The 21,588-nt window shown below is 38.7% G+C and overlaps 1 protein-coding gene across 3 annotated transcripts in view; it reads right to left on the bottom strand.

Moving 5' to 3' along the window:
* Positions 1 to 20,374, bottom strand: part of STIM2 (stromal interaction molecule 2) — a 185,297-nt gene extending 164,923 nt beyond the window's left edge. For 2 of the 3 annotated variants that reach the window (XM_002688161.7, XM_005207822.5), the window contains exon 1: positions 19,770 to 20,314. In XM_002688161.7, the coding sequence (XP_002688207.2) occupies positions 19,770 to 20,187 (418 nt within the window). In that variant the 5' untranslated portion in view covers positions 20,188 to 20,314. Of the gene's footprint in view, positions 1 to 19,769 lie in introns of all 3 variants that reach the window. The other variant, XM_005207821.5, reaches the window with a different exon arrangement.
* Between the last annotated feature and the right edge of the window lie 1,214 nt (positions 20,375 to 21,588).

The following is a 21,588-nucleotide window of genomic DNA, read 5'->3' as shown; positions in this document are numbered from 1 at the left end:
GCTGAAGGGCCCTCAGGAGAATCAAGAATTCCTCCATTCCTACCGCAAACCCAGCACACACAGAGGGCCCCCTCTACAGCACAGTCATGCTGCAGACAGTTGCCAGTGAAGCAGGAACATTATTCAGGCCACACAGAACACCAAGTAACAGCAATACTCCACTGGGGAAATTTCAGGTCTGTGGTGCACTGAAGGTGACACTGAAAGCCACACCCAGCTCAACTAGTGACACAAACTACCAGATAGTCTACTATAACTTAAAATGAGTTTTCAAGCACCTCACAAGCTACAGAAGGAAATTCTGAACCCTTCCTCATAATGAAAAGATGATAAATGGAAATTCAAGGTGTTCAAGACAATTGCTCAGTCGTGTCTGACTCTGCGACCCCATGGACTGTAGCGTACCAGGCTCCTCCGTCCATGCGATTTTCCAAGCAAGAGTACTAGAGTGGGTTGCCATTTCCTTCTCCAGGAGATCTTCCCGACCCAGGGATCGAACCTGCATCTCCCGCATTGTAGGCAGAGGCTTTACCATCTGAGCCTCCAAGGAAAACACTTTCCTGAATTACCAAGTCAGAACATGCAATGACTCTTCACTATGGTATTTTCTTTCAGCAAACATAAATACTAATAGACTTTGACGTGTCTATTGATCCTCACTTCAAAGCCCACTTTTCCTATAAGATTTTAGTTCTTCAATTTCAAATTGTGCTAGGGTTAAGACTTCTCAGGACCATCTTCAGCATCATTAGAAAAGAATTATCTATAAACATACCATGTCTTGCTTTGGAATTTGTATTTAACCAAAAGCAGCTGCTATTTATCTGGAAATCTTGAAACACTGACTAAAGACAAAAAATGACTTATCTTTTATTTCCTAAGCAGAGTCTATTCCCATGTCATTTCATTATAAATTAGAGGTCCTAGAATATAACAATTTTTTATCCCTTTACTAATCTAGAATATGAAGAAAAAAGTCCTAATTACTAACAGTTCAATATTCAAGGCTTATGATGAATATATCATAATCACCAGCCACCTACCTAAAAACAAAATTTTTAGACTTCAAAATGTAAAACTAAATTTTAATACACTATAAAAGCCAGTTGATAATTTTATAAACAAGTTTAAAAAACTTCAGAGATGTTCATATGTGTTTCGACTAAATTCAAAGGGCCAACATATCTACATGTTTCTAGGGGTTAAAAGTTTTAAAACGTAAAATTTTTAAAATACACGTTAAGAATTTTTGTTTTGGTTATTTTTAAGATTTTACAAATGGTGACAAACATACAAATACAAAAAAAAGCTTAATGCAAGCTTTAAAAAAAAAAAAAAAAGATCTATAAGTAAACTCCAAGAGCTGCAAATAAAAACACAAAAATTGACAAAGATAGGCTCAGAAAAGTGGATGCCCTGAGGCTTACACACAGTTGGCACTACCCAGAAAAAGGCTCCCAAGGAGGCATCAAGAGTGAAGTTAGTACACACCTTTAAACAAGGCAGAAGCATGAGCTGAGGGCAGGAGCAGGCACGAAGAGAGCAACTGGGGGCAAGTCAGGCAGAGGAGGCAGCATCAAGCAAGGGGTGCACTGTAGCAGGAGGGAGCAGAGGGATGGAGGGTGGGGAGAGCCAAGGACAATGAGAAAAAATAGGTCCCATAAAGAAATATGATATGGCATATGGCAAAAAAAAACACAGAACCAGGAATTAATAGATTTTTAATTCCAGTTCTAGATCTATTATATTATATTAGACTTCAGAAAACATATATTTATACATGCTTTGCATAAAACTCAAAGAGATTTATTATGACTTGTATAACTGATATTATAAATGAGCACAAATAAAATCAATGTGCCACCCAGCTTCGATTACAAAGGAGTGTGGAAACCAGTGAACACTGGGATCAGTGGCAATCACAAAATGAGGAAAATGTCAATCTGTTCAAGGATCAGATACTGTACACAGCGAAACTACAGATTCATGACAAGTGAAATCATGAGACCAGAGACTTCATTTGTTTATTTTCTATACTCCTCTGGCATGTAAAACATGTCTAGTAGTTTGAAGTAGGCATTCAAACATCTGCTGAATATGCTCCCCAATTAAGTAACACACTGTAAGTCCCTGCCGAATACTTACTGACTTTACTACTCTTAATTTCATACTAATCAGCACTTTTTAAAAGTTTTTAAAGTCTGTAAGATTATAAACTGAATAAATTCCATTCCTTTTAATAACCACATCATTTTAATTCCCCTAAACACTTTCAAAAAGATGTGAAATTATCAATTAAAGAGTTCAAGTGTTAAGACAACTGAGTAACATATTAATTATAACTGCTCAGTTTTTTAAAGTGAAAAGCAAAGTTAATCCTGTTAACGTTTTTCCACTAGAAATTACAGGCATAAATAAAGATGTGCTATAATTCTGCCCAAAAATACCTGATACACAAAACTTTCAATATCAACAAATACATGTTAGATCAGGTGTCAATGATTAAATCATACAGTATTCCAAACTATGCATATATTTTCAAGTGTTAGACCACAATGTAGCAAAGTGATATTTATAAACCATAAATCACTATACAGATGTAAAGAATCAACTATAACAGATTATAAAGACAAAGCTTCAAGTCAAAAAGCATTTACAAGACTATGATACAACTTTTAAGAGAAAGATACCAGAACAGATGCCTCTCAACTGAGTAAAAAAGAAAGAAAAACCACTCTAACACAATGTAAGCAGACAGATATTGCCTGCAAGAATTGCAATAAGAAGGGTATAAAGAATGCTAACAAAGTTTGAAGGTAGAAGTCATGTCTTCAAATTGACGATGACTCTGAAAATACTTTATGACTAAATAAACGCAGAAGAGCAGGAACCACGTCAATTTTTGCCTACCACTGTATCTCCAACTCTTAAAACAGTGCACTGAACACAGAATATTGTAATATTTACTGACTGAATACACAACATTTAAAATGGACCTTGAGAGACTGAGAGGACACTCTAGCATGAGGGAAATGTGTAAGGAAAAGAATAAAGGAGGAAATAACGATGTGTTTCAAAGAACAAGAATTAGCCTAATTTTGGTGGCGTATATTTATAATGTGCAGAAGATCAGGAGGAGTTTGTGTCCACTATGAATTTCAAAACGTTTAAACTTAATTTGGTATAACCAAAAATAATAATAAGTTTTATGAATGAAACTAGAATATAAGAGAATACAAGATGAGTTATAAGATTATTCCCCTCCTCTAACACAAACGATTTAGTTCAGAACCACTGTGGTAGCAATAAGAACGAAAGGAGTGGGGGAAAGGTGAAATGTAATTCTAAGAATTTGAGTTTGGCTGATCAAAAAACAGTAGGATAATTTAAGGAAATACAAAGTCCAAAACAAGATGGTGGGGGTGGGAGGAAGAATCACATAAAGAAAATGATGTTTGTTGAGAATTTACTCCGTGTTAAACATTTCAAATACACCATTTATTTAGTCTTCAAAACATCTCTGTGAGATAGTTATACTCCCATTTTACAAATGGAGCAAAGAGGTCAAGAGGCTTCCCCAAAACTCACAAAGCTAATTACTTATGTGTCACTCCCTCTCTTCTTCCTTCCTAAGACAACCTCCATTTTGTTCAAATATGGGCCAGCAATGTGCTCAGGAAGGTGGGCCACTCGCCTAGCCCAGGGACAATGAATCCTGATTGTTCTAAACAAAGGAAATCCTATTTCCATTGTCCAATAACCCAGGCCTGACCTATGAGGCATGAGAAGAAATACGTTGAGGGCTCTGGGGAACTTTTCTACCTGCATTAGCATTTCGGATATTGAAGCTACCAATCTAACAGTTATCCCTGCTTTCCAATCCATCACCAAGTCAAATCAATTCTAGTTCCAAAATATCTCATGAACCCTTTTCTCCTATCATCCTATTCCAGGCCTTTATTAACTCTCAAATGGACTCTAATAATTACTCTCCTAGTCAATCTCCCTGTGGACACTCCTGCTCCCAACAATTCATTCCCCGAAGAGCAGCCAAAGAAATCTTTAAAATATAAATCATGGAGCAACTGAACACACGCTCTGCTGCTAGGATTGTAAAATGGTCCAACCACCATAGAAAAGAGTACAAACAAAAAGAAACCACCATAGAAACGAAAAAAAGTTTAGTTTCCTCAAAACACTAATATATACATATATATATATTTATGTATATATATACACACATCCAAAGAAATTGAAACCAGAGTCTCAAAGAGGTATTTGCATACCAACATTCAGGACAGCACTATTCATAATAGCCAAGAGGTAAAACCAACAGATGAAAGGACATTAAAAAAAAAAACACGCAGTAGAGGGCTTCTCTGGATAAGAATTCACCTTGCAATGCAAGGGACACCAGTTCGATCCCTAACCCAGGAAGATCCTACATGCCACAGAGCACTAAGCCCACAAGCCGCCAACTACTGATCCCACACACTGTAGCTACTGAAGCCAGGCACATACAGCCCATGCTCCCCAACAAGAGAAGCACGCACACCCCAGTGAAGAGTAGCCCCCGCGGGCCGCATCTAGAGAAAGCCCATGTGCAGCAATGACGACCCACCCACAGCCAAAAAATAAAATAAATCTCTTTTTAGAAAGTGCAGTATAAAAAAAAAAGAAAGTGCAGTATAAACATACACTGGAATATTATTCAGCCTTCAGATGAAAGAAAATTCTGTATTATATACAAAAAGGACGAACCGTGAGGACCCTATTTTAAGTGACATAAGCTAGTCACAGTAAGACAAATACTACATAATTTCACTTACAGGGCCTATCAAAAGTAGTCAAATTCACAGAAATAGGTAGAATGGTAGTAAATGTATTTAACACTTCTCAACTGTACACTTAAAAATGGTTAAGATGACAAATTTTATGTGAAGCATTCTTTTCACAGTATAAAATACACACACATCAGGCCAAACAAAAATAAATCCTATCACTTAACTCTTCTTAAAATCCTTCAGCTGCTTCCTATCACCCACTGATAAACTTCAAACAAGGTCTATGAGGCTCTGTACCATCTGGTCCTTCTTGCTTATACAGCCAGATCACACGCTTCTCTCCTCCTCCCTTCAAGATGCTCAGTCAGAATAATACTCTCTCACTTCAGACAATTCAGATCCTTTCTTGCCTCAAGGTCTTTGTCCATTCTATTGCCCTTGTGCGGAATGCTCATCCCTAATCCTTCACAGTCTTGGCTCTCCATCATCCTTCAGATGTCACCTTAAATGTGACCTTCTCAGAAGCCTTCCCTAACCAGCTTACCTAAATTAATAGGTGTCCCCACACCATCCACATTATTTTCTGTCTTCTGTCTCTTTCATTCCTTGATGGCATTTCTAATTAACTATTTTTTCCCCCTATCTTCCCAAACAAAATGCAGGCTCCATCAGGACAAGGACCTCATCAGTCTTGTTCATCATTATGTCCCTAATATTTATCATATGCCTGTTGTATACTTAACATTTAAATACTTATTAATTCCACATTAAGGAAAATATCATTCTATAAGCCTGTTATTAAACATACATACAGATCTTTAAAAGGGTGTAACTGATGCTACAATTATTATTTCTAGTTATTGAGGTAGATACATTAACTATAATTTTCAACATGCTCTGAATTTCCTGTAATAAATCTTTACACTCGGAAATTTAAGATTTTTAAGACTAATATTTCAGCTGTTACATGCATCTTTTAATTATATAAAATAAAGGTAAAGAACAACTCAAGTTAACAATACAACCAACTTCTTAAAAATACCATAGTACTCCTCAATCTCTGTCTATACTTAGTTTTCTATTTAGACAAAGTTTTAACTAATCTCAGGCCATGAAGGACAAGAAGCCCAGCATGCTGCAGTTCACGGGGTTGCAGAGTTGGACATGACTTAGCGATGGACAACAACAGGCCGTTAATGGTTGTTGAGATTACAGAAGTGACTCAAATTATGTCTTCTTACTTTTCTAAATGTATGTAAAACATCTTAACAATATGTAATATATCACTGCACATTTCTCCAACTTTCCTACATCTCTATCTATTGATTAAAAAAAAAAATCAACAATAACTGAACACTTACACTTGCCATACTCTAAGCACTCTTCTACATAGATTAACTCATTTGTACTTGAAAACCCATTTTAGAGATAAGGAAATTTAGGTACTAATAGGTTAAACCATCTACCCTAAATTACAATACCACTGTCAGTCTGGGACTCAAGCCCAGGAAATCATGCTGTAGTCTAGAGACTATGCTCTTAATTACTCTTCACAAAAGCTGGAACTGACTTATGGCCCAAATAAAAATTCAAGATATAAAATGCTATGTTTCTTAAAAATTACATTTCATCCTTAAATAGCCATGAAAACAAAGCACAAACAGGAATTACCCACTTATTGAGAATACCAATTTTTTTTAAAGTTGTTTGTCTTAAGCCCCAGAAATGTACACTTTAAATGAGCATTTTTAAGAGCTCAGAATATTTAATAGCAAAACTTTAAGGAAGGAAAAATTGGTTATTTACCAAAGATAACACCAAAGCCTTTGACCGTGTGGATCACAATAAACTGGAAAACTTTTCAAGAGATGGGAATACCAGACCTCCTGACCTGCCTCCTGAGAAATCTGTATGCAGGTCAAGAAGCAAGTTAGAACTGGACATGGAACAACAGACTGATTCCAAATCAGAAAAGGAGTACGTCAAGGCTGTATATTGTCACTCTGCTTATTTAATTTATATGCAAAGTACATCATGCAAAATGCTGGGCTGGATGAAGCACAAGCTGGAATCAAGATTGCCAGGAGAAATATCAATAACCTCAGATATGCAGGTGACACGACCCTTATGGCAGAAAGCGAAGAAGAACTAAAGAGCCTCTTGATGAAAGTGAAACAGGAGAATGAAAAAATTGGCTTAAAACTCAACATTCAGAAAACTAAGATCATGGCATCCAGTCCCATCACTTCATGGCAAATAGATGGGGAAACAATGGAAACAGTGACAGACTATTTTGGGGGGCTCCAGAATCACTGCAGATGGTGACTGCAGCCATGAAATTAAAAGATGCTTGCTCCTTGGAAGAAAAGCTATCACCGACTTAGACAGCATATTAAAAAGCAGAGACATTACTTTACCAACAAAGGTCCATCTAGTCAAAGTTATGGTTTTTCCAGTAGTCATGTATAGAAGAGAGTTGGACTATAAAGAAAGCTGAGCACCAAAGAATGGATGCTTTTTAACTGTGGTGTTGGAGAAGACTCTTGAGAGTTCCTTGGACTACAAGGAGATCCAACCAGTCTATCCTAAAGGAAAGTGTGAGTGAAGTCACTCAGTCGTGTCCGACTCTTTGCAACCCCATGGTCTGTAGCCTACCAGGCTCCTCTGTCCATGGGATTTTCCAGTCAATAGTCCTGGAGTGGATTGCCATTTCATTCTCCAGGGGATCTTCCCAACCCAGGGATCAAACCCGGGTCTCCCGCATTGTAGACAGACGCTTTACCGTCTGAGCCACCAGGGAAGCTATCCTAACAGATATCAGTCCCAAATGTTCTTTGGAAGGAACTCCAATACTTTGGCCACCTGATGAGAAGAACCAACTCATTGGAAAAGACCCTGATGCTGAGAAAGACTGAAGGCAGGAAGAGAAGGGAGAAGGGGGGCAACAGAGGAAGAGATGGTTGGATGGCATCACCAACGCAATGGACATGAGTTTGAGTAGGCTCTGGGAGTTGGTGATGGACAAGGAAGCCTGGCGTGCTGCAGTTCATGGGGTTGCAAAGAGTTGGACATGACTCAGTGACTGAACCGAACCGAACAAAACATAAATGAAGAAGGAATTTATAAAATTCCTCAAACAATAAAGATCTAGAATTTAACATTAATCAAAAAGTTTAATTCTACTACTTCTCCAGCCTCATTTTCTAATTCACTTCTAATCACACCCTGGGCTTTATCATAAAAATCCTTCACACTGGAGGATTTTTAATGTATAAACTATTGGACAGCAATCCTAAATCTCTCCATTATGTGGAATAATTATCATAGAGAAGACCATAATTTCACAAGGCTTCTGTAAAGTTTAAGTGAGATAAAATACACAAATGCCAGGTATAAATTTAAATCTCACATTCAAATACAAATGTTGATACACTACAAGCTGGCTCACAACTGACTCTGCCATCTTGGGTATCTGGTAATTCACAAGCTCCATGTAGCATTCTCAAATGCCAATGTTCATGACCAGAGTCATTTCCCCCTCCACCAGCTTATGCCTCTCACACCACTGTAAATTTCCCTATCTGGTAAACTCTCATATATTCTCAGTAAGGGTATACCTCTACTGTGGAGAAGCCGGAACACCTTCATTAATAACTCACCTCACCAAATCAAAGTTAGGAACTCCATCTTTGTAATTCTATTAAATATAGTACATAGCCGAATGTTCAAATACCTCCATCACAGTGGAGCATCACTTTTTCAGTGGGTATATCCCCTCCTGGAAAAACAGGAAGGATTGATAGTTTATTAATCCTTGGTGAGTAGCACATAAAACTCACTGAAGCTTTTTGTTTGCTTGCATTTTTTAGTTTCTTTGTTAATAAAGGATAAAAGTAACACAAAAAAGAGTAAACAAAAAAGAACATTTATTTTTATATAACTTTTCCCAAAGAAAGGGGAGACTTATTCTTAATACTGCAAATGTATAACAGACACCTGTAACAAATATTCTGATATTTTTAATAAATACAGGCATGCTACTAAATAAGCTAGTATATATAGTCATTTCCTTTTAAAAAACAAATAGACATCTGTTGCATTTCTACAGACTAACAAAACACTATCAGAAAGAGAAATTAAGGAGGCAATCCCATTCACAATAGCATCAAAAAAATAAAATACCTAGAATGAAATCTACCCGTGGAAGTAAAAGCACGTGTATACCTGAAATTTAAAAAAAAAAAATTAAAAAATTAAAAAAAAATTAAATTAAATTAAAAAAAAAAAGAATTGTACTCAAAAAACTGTGAGAGACTGATGAAAGAAAACTGAAGACAACACAAATAAATGGTAAGATACACTGTGTTCATGGATTAGATTAGATGAATTAATACTATTAAAATGACTGTACTACCCAAGGCAATCTACAAATTCACTGCAATCTCTATCAAGACACCAAAGGCATTTTTCACAGAATTAGAACAAGTAGTTTTAAAATGTGTATGGACATATAAAAGATCCCAAATAGACAAAACAATCTTGAGAAAGAACAGAGCTAGAGGAATCTGACTTCAGATTATACTACAGAGCTATAGTAACCAAAACAGTACGGTACTGGCATTAAAAACAGACACACAGATCAACTAAACAGAACTGGGAGTCCAGAAATAAATCCACACACTTATGGTCAATCTACAACAAAGGAGGCAAGAACACGCAAGAGAGAAAAGACAGTCTCTACAATAAGTGGTGCTAGGAAAACCGGACAGCTACAAGTGAAAAGACTGAAATTGGAACATTCCCTAACACCATATACAAAATAAATTCAAAATAGATTAAAGATCAAAGTGTATGACCAGGAATCATAAAATTCCTAGAAGAATTTGTCATAAATTATAGCAATAATTTCTGGCTCTGTCCTCTAAAGCAAAAGAAATAAAACCAAAAATAATCAAATGGTTCCAAACTAAACTTAAAAGCTTTTGCCCAGAAAAGGAAACCATCAACTAAAGAAAAAGACAACCTACTAAATGAGAGAAAATATCTGCAAATGCTATGACCAATAATGGGTGAACATCCAATATAAACAGCTCATAAAACTCAATATCAAGAAAGCAAACAACCCAATTAAAAAACAGGCAGAAGACCTGAATAGACATTCTTTCAGAAGACAGGCAGATGGCCAATGGGCATATGACAAGATCCTCAACATCATTTATCATCAGAGAAATGCAAATTAAAGCTATAATGAGATATCACCTCATTATGAATGAGGTATCTATTAAGAATGGCTATCATCAAAAAGAATACAAATAACAAATGCTGGCAAGGATGTGGAGAAAAGGGAACCCTCTTACACTGTTGGTGGGAATGCACACTGGTTCGGGTACTGTAGAAAACAGTATGGAGATTTTTCAGAAACTAAAACTAGAACTACCATATGATCTAGGAATTTCACACCTATATACATTTAAAAAAAAAAAAAAAACCACTAATTCAAATAGATATATCCACCCCAATGTTCACAGCAGCATTATTTACAATTGTCAAGATATGAAGCAACTTAAGTGTCCACCAACAGATGAATGAATAAAGAAGATGTGGCATGTATACACACACACACAAACATACATACATACCGGAATACTACTCAGCCACAAAAAAGAACAAAATTTTGCCACTTGGAGGGTATTATGCTAAGTGAAATAAGTCAGACAGAGAAAGACAAATACTGTATGGTATCACTTATTTGTGGAATTTTAAAAAACAAAACAAACTAGTGAATATTACAAAAAAAAAAAAAGCAGCAGACTCACAGATATAGAGAACTAATGGTTACCAATGGGGAGACAGAAGTGGGGAGGGGCAAGAAAGGGGTGAGGAATTAAGAGGTACACACTACTAGGCATAAAGTAAATAAGCTACAAGGATACAAAGGGAACATAGTTAATATTTTACAGTAACTATAAATGGAGTATAACCTTTAAAAATTGTGAATCACTGTGCTGTACACCTGAAACTTATATACTATTGTACATCTATACCTCAATTTTAAAGAATGATATAACATTTATAACATTTTTTTAAAATTATGCAACACTTTGGCAATTTTCAAGTTTACATTGTTTTTGCAACAATAAAAATGGTCAAATTTTATATCCCCAGTTCTTTGTATCATGTCTGGCACGAAACAGTCACTTAAAAATGTTCAAAACTTACGTGAACACACACATTCACTGAAATCTGACTTTCTCATTTTTAGCCTCTATGGGTTTTTTCAGAATCCATTTTGACAGAACTAGAACCAAACACTGGATGCATAGCACAAGGTATATTTTAAAAAGCAAATTCAAGAAACAGCAAAGGAGCGGAGTTCCCTGGCAGTCCAGTGGTTAAGACCTCGTGCTTCCAAGGCATGAGGGTACCATCGCTCATCAGGGATCTAGGATCCTACATTCACAGCAGCCAAGAAACAGCAAAGCATACCTATACCACAGCTGGACAAAGATTTCGAGTAGTCTTTTGTTTTCTTTTTTTAATTTAGACCCAGAAACACAGAAGGAGGAAACATCAAGGATTAATATAGCCTGAAGTTGTGTGACAAAGTAGAAACAGCTGAAGATGACAGAGAACAGGAAAACATGGGGAAAATAATGTATTTGTCACGAATGGAAAAGTTAAAAGATTTATTGCTGGAGAAGAGGAATAAAAAAGGAGGGGAACTAAGATTATCTATTACACAACATCGTATATTTTTGAAAGGAAAGAAAAACAACAGTGTAAAGAAAACATGAGTGCAATAACATGTACATTGTGAATAGCAGGGGAAAAAAATCAAATCAGGATTTAAAAACCTTTTCAATTATTGAGAATCGCTTAAAAAACAATTATGAATCATCTTTATTAATGTGGGGGTTTGTGATGAGGTTTCTCAGTATTTTTTAATTAAACATAAGATAGTCAATTCAAATAGTTTTAAATTTTAATTTTATTTAATTCTGTAAAATGTCTTCAAAATTTTCAGTTCCATATAATGTCACATTTAGGGAAATCAAAGAGAGGTACAGAAAGTGAAAATGACTAGAGGAAAAAAGTAAATTGCAAATTACAGAAGCTAAGATCCAGAAGAACACAACAACACAAATTCATTAGAAAGAAATACTGGGACAGATACAGGCACTTGGTTTTGAAATGAATCAGTCCAAGTAAACTCTCTTTGTCATACTCTAGTTCCCTGGTCCTGGGGTGGGGAAGTTGCCACTATCTTAAGAAAACACTGAAAAGGCACTGTTCTACAACTAATCTTAGTCTTAATCCTAAAAGTTGTTTCATTTCGACCAGATGGTTGATGAAGCCTAGCAGAAAAGGAAATTACTCTCAGGACTGCAACTATGATAACTGTGCAGTATCACCTCAAGGGCCAAATAAAATAAAGTCAAAAGTCAAATCAATCATTGGCTTGGGGTTCCCCACCCCCAATTTAGAACTTTCCTAGTAATGAAGGTCTCTGAGGAGGAAATGTTCAGCTAGACCAGAGGAACACAGGACTGGGCACTCAGGCTTAGGAGAGAACCACCCTTAAATCTGCAACAGTAAAACCAGTCAAGAATAGTTGCTGAAGGTAGGATTAGCAAGTGTCAAGAAGGATTGAATAGCCAATACCTACTAATATAAAGATCTGGAAGAATACAGAAAAAAAACAAATCATTTAGATTTGGCATGTGATCAAATGTGTAATTCACACAATGAAACTCAAAAATTAATTCTGAAACAATATGTCAGCACTCTGAGGCACTGTTATTCATTCAAAGAAGGGTGGCGTGGGGGGGGTGGGGGGTAGGTCCAACTCTGAAGCATTGTAATGTTAGTTCAATCTATATCCTTTGTTAAGGAACAGACATTCATTTCTAAATACAGAATACTAAAAAGTTTCATATAAATACTTAGGAAATCAACACATAAGTCCAATCATATACAAAAATAAAGGCATATTTGAAATAAAGAAGACCCTCTACAACCAAGTGTTTCTTCTTGCCCAACTTTCAAGGACTTGTACCAATTTAAATCATTCTACAAGCTCTAGGAGTTAAAAGATTAAAGGTAACTTATTTCTCAGACCTCCTATAAATAGATTCCTTTCTAATCTAACATTAAATTTTATAAAATGTCCTTTAAACATTTTCATAGCCACTGCATCATTTAAACTCTCAAGACCTCCACTTCTATATAGCTTACTAATTGGCCTCTTTATCTCTCTTATCTCCCCACTTCCATCCACCCATATTTAGCTTTTCAAACACTGAGGTCATCTCACTTCCATGTTTAAATACCACAGAGCTTCTCAACCCCTGACAAGATGATAGATTTAGAACTCAGTTCATGAACAAAACATTCTGAAAGTTCAAGATACATTTTTAAGCCTTTTGTTCAACCTCAAAATTTATAATAAACCTATTTTTTCCATAACCTACACGTTTAGTATTGTTAAATGTTTTAAATTACTATTAAATATTTAATGTTTGTTTTCAAAATATTAGTAAAATGAATATACCAAGAAAATGTATCAAAACTTCCCTGCAGCTTTCCATACTCCCCAGGTACATGGCTGCATACCCCAGTTTTAGATGACTTGACATTTCAGTAGCCAGGGAATAAACTAGAGAATATTAAGTGAAAGTTGCTCAGTTGTGTCCAACTCTTTGTGACCCCACGGACTATACCGTCCATGGAATTCTCTAGGCCAGAATACTGGAGTGGGTAGCCTTTCTGTTCTCCAGGGGATTTTCCCAACCCAGGGATCAAACCCAGTCTCCTGTATTGCAGGTGAGTTTTTTACCAAGGGAAGCCCAAGAATACTGGAACGGGTAGCCTTTTCCTTCTCCAGTGGATCTTCCCAACCCAGGAATTAAACTGGTATCTCTTGCACTGCAGGGGGATTCTTTACCAACTGAGTTATCAGGGAAGTCCTGACATAAGGGAATATTAAAGTCCTTGGTAATTTGGCAAACCTTCTTTCTCCCAGCATTTCTACTATTCTACACACACCCTATCAGTTTTAGTCACTCATTCGCGTCTGACTCTGCGATCCCATGGACTGTAGCCCACCAGGCTCCTCTGTCCATGGGATTTTTCAGGCAAGAATACTGGAATAGGTTGCCATTTCCTCCTCCATGGGATCTTCCCCATCCAGGACTGGGTCTCCAGCATCACAGGCAGATTCTTTACTGTCTGAGTCATGCTTAAACATTAAAGAAAACTATTTCACTTATTAGTTATTCTTGTATACACCTCCCTCTTGAAAGCCTTTTCACTCATCTCCACAAGAAGTCCTATCTATAATACATCAAGGTCAAGCTCAAATCTAACCCTGCTCCAAGGCACAGTCTCCAGTAGCCTTACTTTCTCCAACATTTTGAAGTCTGTTACAGTTGCTGCTACTGCTGCTGCTAAGTCGCTTCAGTCGTGTCCAACTCTGTGTGACCCCATAGACAGCAGCCCACCAGGCTTCCCGATCCCTGGGATTCTCCAGGAAAGAACACTGGAGTGGGTTCTGTTACAGTTAATCACAGTCTATTATTATGTCTACTTGAGTATATAATGATGCATACAACATATCCGTTAAGAAACAAAGCTCTGGAGTCAGAGAAACCCACATCAATGTCTAACTCTGCTACTTACTGGGATTTTGGACAAGTTACTTACTTAAGATCATCCTGCTTCAATTTTCTCATCTTTTATTTGAAGAAAGCAATTACCTAACAGAATTAATTTCACAATCAAAAACAGTGATATACATAAAGCACTCAGCAAAATACTGACCACCAAATAATAGTATTATTCCCAATGCGCAAACCCACGTCTTACTCTCTTTTCTATTTTTTCCCATTCCTACTACCTGGTGGGCTTCCCTGGTGGCTCAGTGGTAAAGAATCCACATGCCAATTCAGGAGACGCAGGTTCAATTCCTCCGTCAGGAAGATTCCCTGGAGAAGGAAATAGCAATCCACTCCAGTATTCTTGCCTGGGAAATGCCATTAATAGAGGAGCCTGGAGGGCTACAGTCCATGGAGCTGCAAAAGAATTGGGCACGACTTAGCGACCCTGTGGTATTCTGCATATGCTTGATACTTGCTTGGTTGATGAAATCTGATCAATTCCGAAGTAATCTCCTAGGTAGGTCTTAATCAGGTAAGGTCCAAATTCTGGCAAAAATCAAAAATGGCTTGCTAATCAGCTAATCATATTATTAGTTGTTAATTTTAACATTAGCTTAATGAGTTCATACTTTAGCTACCATATACACAAAGTGTTCCATGCTGCATTATTATCAATGAGCAGGGCAATATCTAAAATGCTTGATATAGTTACTCCAAAGTCTTAATTAATCTAAAAATATCAGCATGTATCCAGTCACAAAGCAAGCCTTTAGCAAATTAAACAATTTCTGTGTGGATCCTCCTACTGTTAAAATTAAGCTAAATCCTGAACTATTCCAGCTGGCCCTCGGAGTTTTTCCTGTACCAGGGGATTCCCAACAGAGACCAATCAGTTCTGCCACAGTATTCTCAAAGAGCACCAAGGGATGCAGTGTTTCCAGATCAATGATATTACTACCAATTCTTAAATGGTCAGAATACACTAGATCAAAGGGATATGAGTATATTCTTTAATTCTGCAATCAGGGAAAAGAAAAAAACAACCTAGAGCTATGGCCAAAGACTAGTAAAGAAAGGGATTGGTAAATGTTAACCATGGGAAAGGAAAAAAAGGATACAGCAGAAGAGCTAGCCATCAAAAGGTGGTTTCATGAAATCCTAAATCCAAAAAGAGTAACTTCACGAAAGGAGTAAAAACACTTTCTATTACTATGTGAGCTACACTATGAATTTAACTACTGTCACAATGAAACCACTGACACGTGTAAATTCACAAAATATTACTCAGAGTAATATATATATATATACACACACTACACTCAAGCCAACTGCTAATTTTCAAAAAAGTGACAGCATTTGCTGGGGTAAATGTTAGGGAGGCAAGGTGAAAAAAGTGAAGTTTAATGTTTTCCCAAAGACAATCATGCTCATGTGAGGTATTTTCATCTAAGTGCAAGCCCTACAATACAGATACGTTTAACACTAGAAAGTAGTGGTAGCTCTTCTAAACGGTATTATACTTTCAAAAAAAGAACACTTTACATTTTCAATGAAATGTTAATACTTCCAAAAGACGTGTTTAAAAATATGAATTTTATATTTTTACTAGTATGCCAAACTAGTGAAAAGTATTACAGTTAAAACCTTTATATAAACACTAAAAAGGGTTACATTAATTCATAAAATAATGATAGAAGCAAATTTTTTTAAGATAAAATTTGTTTTAAAAGACTCTGAAAATGTTCTAATATTTCAATTGTTCTGCATATTTTGCCAGAATAATTGTGTTCTATATACATGCAGTATGTTTATGTATGTACATTATGCACACACAAACATACATATATGTGTATATATATATGTATATGCCCTCTGTCAATGCCCTTTCATAAACTGTTCCTCAGAGACCATATCTGGATGAGATCCATCACTCAGACTTGATTGAGATCAAGTCATTGACTGTGAATCTGTTAGGCAAAAGAGAAAAAAACATGATATTTTAAATTATTCAAGCACTGCTTTAGATTATAATCAACAAGTGCATCCCTAAATTGCTTTAAATTTCAAAATTGCTTTCAAAGAACCCTAAGTATACATCCAGTTATTAAATTAAAATTATTATTAAAATCTTATATACATAACCATTAAATGTTTACAATGCTTTGTAGTAAGGGTTTAAGTTATATGTGTGTATATATACATATACATATATACATATGTATTCATATATATATACACATATGTATATACATATACACATATACATATATACATATACACATATACAACTTAAACCCTTACTACAAAGCATTGTAAACATTTAATGGTTTCATCTTATCAAAAATTTGCACACACTAAATCCTAAAACAGTAATATAAAAAAAGAAAAGAAAAGAAAAATCAATATTCTTACGACAATGGGTCTGTTTATCCTGATGATTTGACATAGTCTCTCTCTTTCAAGGGCTTCCCCAGTGGCTCAGCAGTAAAGAATCGGCCTGCAAAGCAGGAGATGGGGGTTCGATCCCTGGGTCGGGAAGATCCTCTGGAGGAGGACATGGCAACCTATTCCAGTACTTTTGCTTGGAAAATTCCATGGACAGCAGAGCCTGGTGGGCTACAGTCTACAGGGTTGCAAAGAGTCAGACACCACTGAAGCAACTGAGCACACGTGCACACACAGTCTCTTTAAAAGAACACCTGCTTACTCAAAACTCAGCATGCAATAGATGATTGAAAGGCAATTTATTCTCAAAATACACTAAACCTCTAAAGTAAAACTCTTGAGAGGAAAACTTCAGTGGAATAGAACGCTCTCTAGATTTTATTAGTAAGAGAAAAACTCATGGTGTTGCTAAAGCTAAGTATTTAAAATACTAATCTGAAGAGGAAAAGAAGATAGTGACTCTGATTGTCATTTTCAGATCTACTAAGAATTCACGGTTACATGACATCATTCATACAGAGTCAGACAGAACAACTGTCTCCAAATTCTTACAAGAATTTTCCACTTTTCAAAAGTTACATAAAACTTAGTTTTACTACTGAAACTCTCTACTCCATTTCTATCCATTAACACTGACTAGATTATGATAATGCTGTATTTTTTTGGTTCAGTCTATGGTTCTACTTCCTGAAGTGTACAATAGCAATAATTATGTTCTGAGTTTAGCACAACATTTACAAACGGAAACCATAAAAGACAGCACTATTCATACAATCAGAAGAATAGGAAGGAGCCCCATACAGACCATATAAACCAGTGAAATTTTCAATATTCTCTAACCTTCTTGTGGACTTTCAATTTACCTTTTCCCAGCTACCAGTTCTGTTGACTGTATTTACATACTTATTAAAATGACAATTTAACTTGTGCATTGTGTAGTTTGATTATCTTAAAGTTTAAACAGAAATGTCCAACTTTTCAAAACTAATATTCTAACAAAGGGAAAGGATATTAAAAACAAATTTCAGGGTTAATATTATTTTAGTAAACTTAAAGCACTACCACTCAAACTCATTTTATGTGATATATCATACTTTTCATCCAGTACAAATCACCTTGCCTTTTTCACAATGCCATAAATAACTCAGAGGAACTTAAGTCTTCAAAAGGAAGGATTATTAACTGCTTATTAAAATAAAATCCCATCTTAAGTAATTTTCCTGATGTAATCTACATGACACACAACATTAGCGGTTAATTCTAAATTTTCTCAATCATATGCCTTTCTACCAACTACATATTGATAAAACAGTAGTCAATTATTTATTAAACAAACTTTTCTACTCAAGAAACTAAGAGTCACACTCCTATAGCTTCTAGAAACCCAAGGAGTTTCACCCCCTCCCTTCCTGCATGAGGCATTAACACTCCACATTCTAGTTTTATCTTGCTACCTTCTTAATAATTACTAAGACTATTCAAGCATAAAAGTATCCAATCTATTCTCTCACTCAAACTCTATTACACTCCTAATACTGACCATTCTGTAATCTTTTTATCAAACCATGGAGATCTAATGTTTCAAGTTCCATTTAAAGGGCCTGATAAGCTTTAGGGAAAGCAAGTTAAATATTCCGATCATTATGTTTCATAAAACTTCCAAAGAGCTTGGAAAGTTTACCAACACCCTCCTCTTTAGAATAGTAAACATCCTGTCATAGAACCCAGAGAATAGCTGCTTTGCTCTGAACTCTACCTCCTGAGCACCACTCACAGCAGCTGTTAGTAACTTTCAAACGCCTGTTCGACTATCTCTTTGGTTAAATTAATGATGGGTCATATTGTTACACTTGACTGTTTCCTTTTTAGTCCTGCAATTATATATAAAACCTACAAATTACTTTTAAAAATAAAGTTCACACACACACAAAAAAGCTCACTTTAACGCCATTACTTTTCCAAAAGAAAGCATTTCAAGATCCTTACATCATTACTTAAACCACAACCTATCAGTAGCACACGAAAAAGGAAAGCTTTAAAGGATTTAATTTTGTACCTCACCTCACCATATATGTTCGCAAATTTCAAGAACGTTCCATATTTCTAAAAGGTGCTATTGCAGTCTGTAAGGACTATGCTGCTCAAATACAAGCACCGAATATCCTGCACTGGTAAATTTTCGGTATCTTGCTGGTTAGCTGCTGAGCTTTCTGCACTCTTTGCACTGTTAAGATCCCACCAGCAAATACTATCTATCCATCCTTCAAAAGGGTCTTCCTCCCACTCAAAAAGAAAAAAAAAAAGAAAAGAAATCCACATTAGACTAGAGGTTTGCCCTACTAACAAGGAACCACTAATACCACTAGGTATTATGGCTGTCAAAGAATCCGCTCTAGCAGTCTCCCCTGGGACATTTTGCTCAGCGGGGCTTTGAACCGGTGAGACTCGCTGCCAGCTGCCTTTGCAAAAGCAGCACCAGAGGCGAACTCCATACCGCATTGCTGTTGCTGACTACTTCTAGCAGCTTCAAAAAAAAAAAAAAAAAAGAATCAGCCCAGTACCCTGCAGACCCTGCTGGCTCTTTCTGCAGCACGGAAGAGAAACCACTGCATTGCTCAGCGTGGAACACCGGGGAGCAGACTTAAGGGCGGGGAAGCGAATGCCGTCGGGAGGCTCTGGCGAGGGCGGGGTGTCAAGGGGGAGAGGGAAGGCATCCGGAGTGCAGGAGACTGCGACCCAGCAGCGACCAGGGCGCTGGCGTCCGGGCATCACACTGACCCGGGCCGTCGAACTGCAGGCGTCGGGGAGCGGCCCGGGCCCCTCCTGAAGATGGGGGTCCCGCAGTGCCAGGCAGAGCCCCGCCCGCCGCCCTCCGGGCCCTCACCTGTCATGAGCACCGAGCTGTCGCCCGCCGCCGCCGCCGCGGCAGGGGCAGGGGAGGCGGCCGCCGCAGCAGAGCCCGCCGCCCGCCGTCCGGGGAGGTGTCTGGGCACCAGCTCGCATCCGTCCGCCGCGCCGGCCACCAGCAGCCCGAGCAACAGCAGCGGAGCCCAGAGCCGCCGCAGCAGCCAGCCCGAGGCCGGACCAGACGTCGTGGCGGGATGAGGACGAGGAGGAGGAGGAGCGGGGGGAAAGCGCGGCAGCGCCCCGGCCGCCGGCCACTCGCCCGCTTCGAGAGGCGCCGCCGCCGCCTGTGATTCCTCGGGCCGCCCCCGCCACCCCAGACGCGAGCTCCTGCCGGGCGCCAGTCTGGTCCCGTCGGCACCGGCGGCCTCTGGAGCTTGGGTCCCGGCTGCGTTCATTGGTTCCGGTTATTTAAAAAAAAAAAAAAAAAAAGGTGAGGAGCAAAAAGGTACGGCGTCTTCAGGCCGCGCGCGACACCCGCGCTGCTGCGGCAGCGAGACCGGGATCCGCTGCTCTGGCGCCTCCAAACACCAGTCCCGGCGCCCGCGCCGCCGCCGCCGCCGCCGCCGCCCCGCCGCGGCGCATCCCCCCGCCCCCTCCGGCCCGCGCCCGTCGTAGTACCACGCTCGGCCCGGACGCCTCCTCCCCTCACACATTCGCTCGGATACCAATCCCCCGCCTCCTTCAGCTGCTCCGCTGCGCAGGCGCGGAGCGGCTGCACTGGGCCTGCGCGGCCCCCGAGCCCCGCCCCTCGGGCGTTCCAGGGAGGAAGAGGGCCGCGGAGTGGTTTCCAAGGCTTTCGCAGAGCCGCGAAGATTGGGGGTGGGGAGGAAGACCGGCATGTCCTCCTCCCCCGTTCACGCCCCCACCGCGATTGAGACGGCAAGGAACTGGGAGCGGGAACCATGGAGGCGAGGAGGAGAGTACCAACATCCCAAATCGTTTGAGCGAGTTTTAGCCGAGCAGACAGCAGACAAATAATTGCATGGGTCAGAAAACCTTGTAATCCGAAACTGCGGCGGCTCCAGTATTTTGGTACAGGTGGGGTTTACAGGAGGCTAGCAGTGTGGAAGTCGAGGTCATCGCCTTTTACTTACTTAAAGCTCTTGCTAAGTACTAGTGTGCCAGGGACTATCCTGAGCGCTTTACAAATTTACACATTGTGAGGACAAAATTTAAATGGTGGTATCGTTTTCATGCCCATTTTACAAAAGAGGAAACTAAGGCTCAGAAATGTTCCCAATTTCCACAGCTAATAAATGGGAGAAAGGGCCAGATTTAGCGCCACTGGATGTAAATATTGAAAAGGATTTGGTCTAGCCTCTGACTCTCCTGTGCTCAAACATTACCTGAACTCATCGCCTCCCTAACCCCCACCCCATGGAGTCTTTGCTGTCAGTTGAATAGGCTAACAGAAAAACGGTGTTTCAGATTTTTCTTGGCTTCTGCTACCTCAAATGAAGCACGAGACACACACACACATGCACTCTCTCTCTCCCCGCGCCGACCCCCTACTCTCTCCCTCCCAGCTCCCCCAACTCTCTCCCCCGCATCCCCGCCCCACTCTCCCCGCCCCCCCCAGCACCCTTCCCCCACCCCAGCGGCACGAAGTTGTTTGATTTGCAGATGAGGTTCTTAAGCACAAAGGTCTTGTTTGGTATTGGGTTTCCGTTGTTGGCTTGGGGTTTTTATTGGTTTATTTATTTTCTCAATCAAGAAGATACTCAAATTACACAGTCTCCCAAAGAATTTCTTGGGCAGCCTGACCATGAATTTCACTGTGGAAGAGCAGATGCACA

The sequence above is a fragment of the Bos taurus genome, chromosome 6 (assembly GCF_002263795.3).
Source record: "Bos taurus isolate L1 Dominette 01449 registration number 42190680 breed Hereford chromosome 6, ARS-UCD2.0, whole genome shotgun sequence".
NCBI lineage: Eukaryota > Metazoa > Chordata > Mammalia > Artiodactyla > Bovidae > Bos > Bos taurus.
This window is presented reverse-complemented; position numbering and strand designations above follow the sequence as displayed.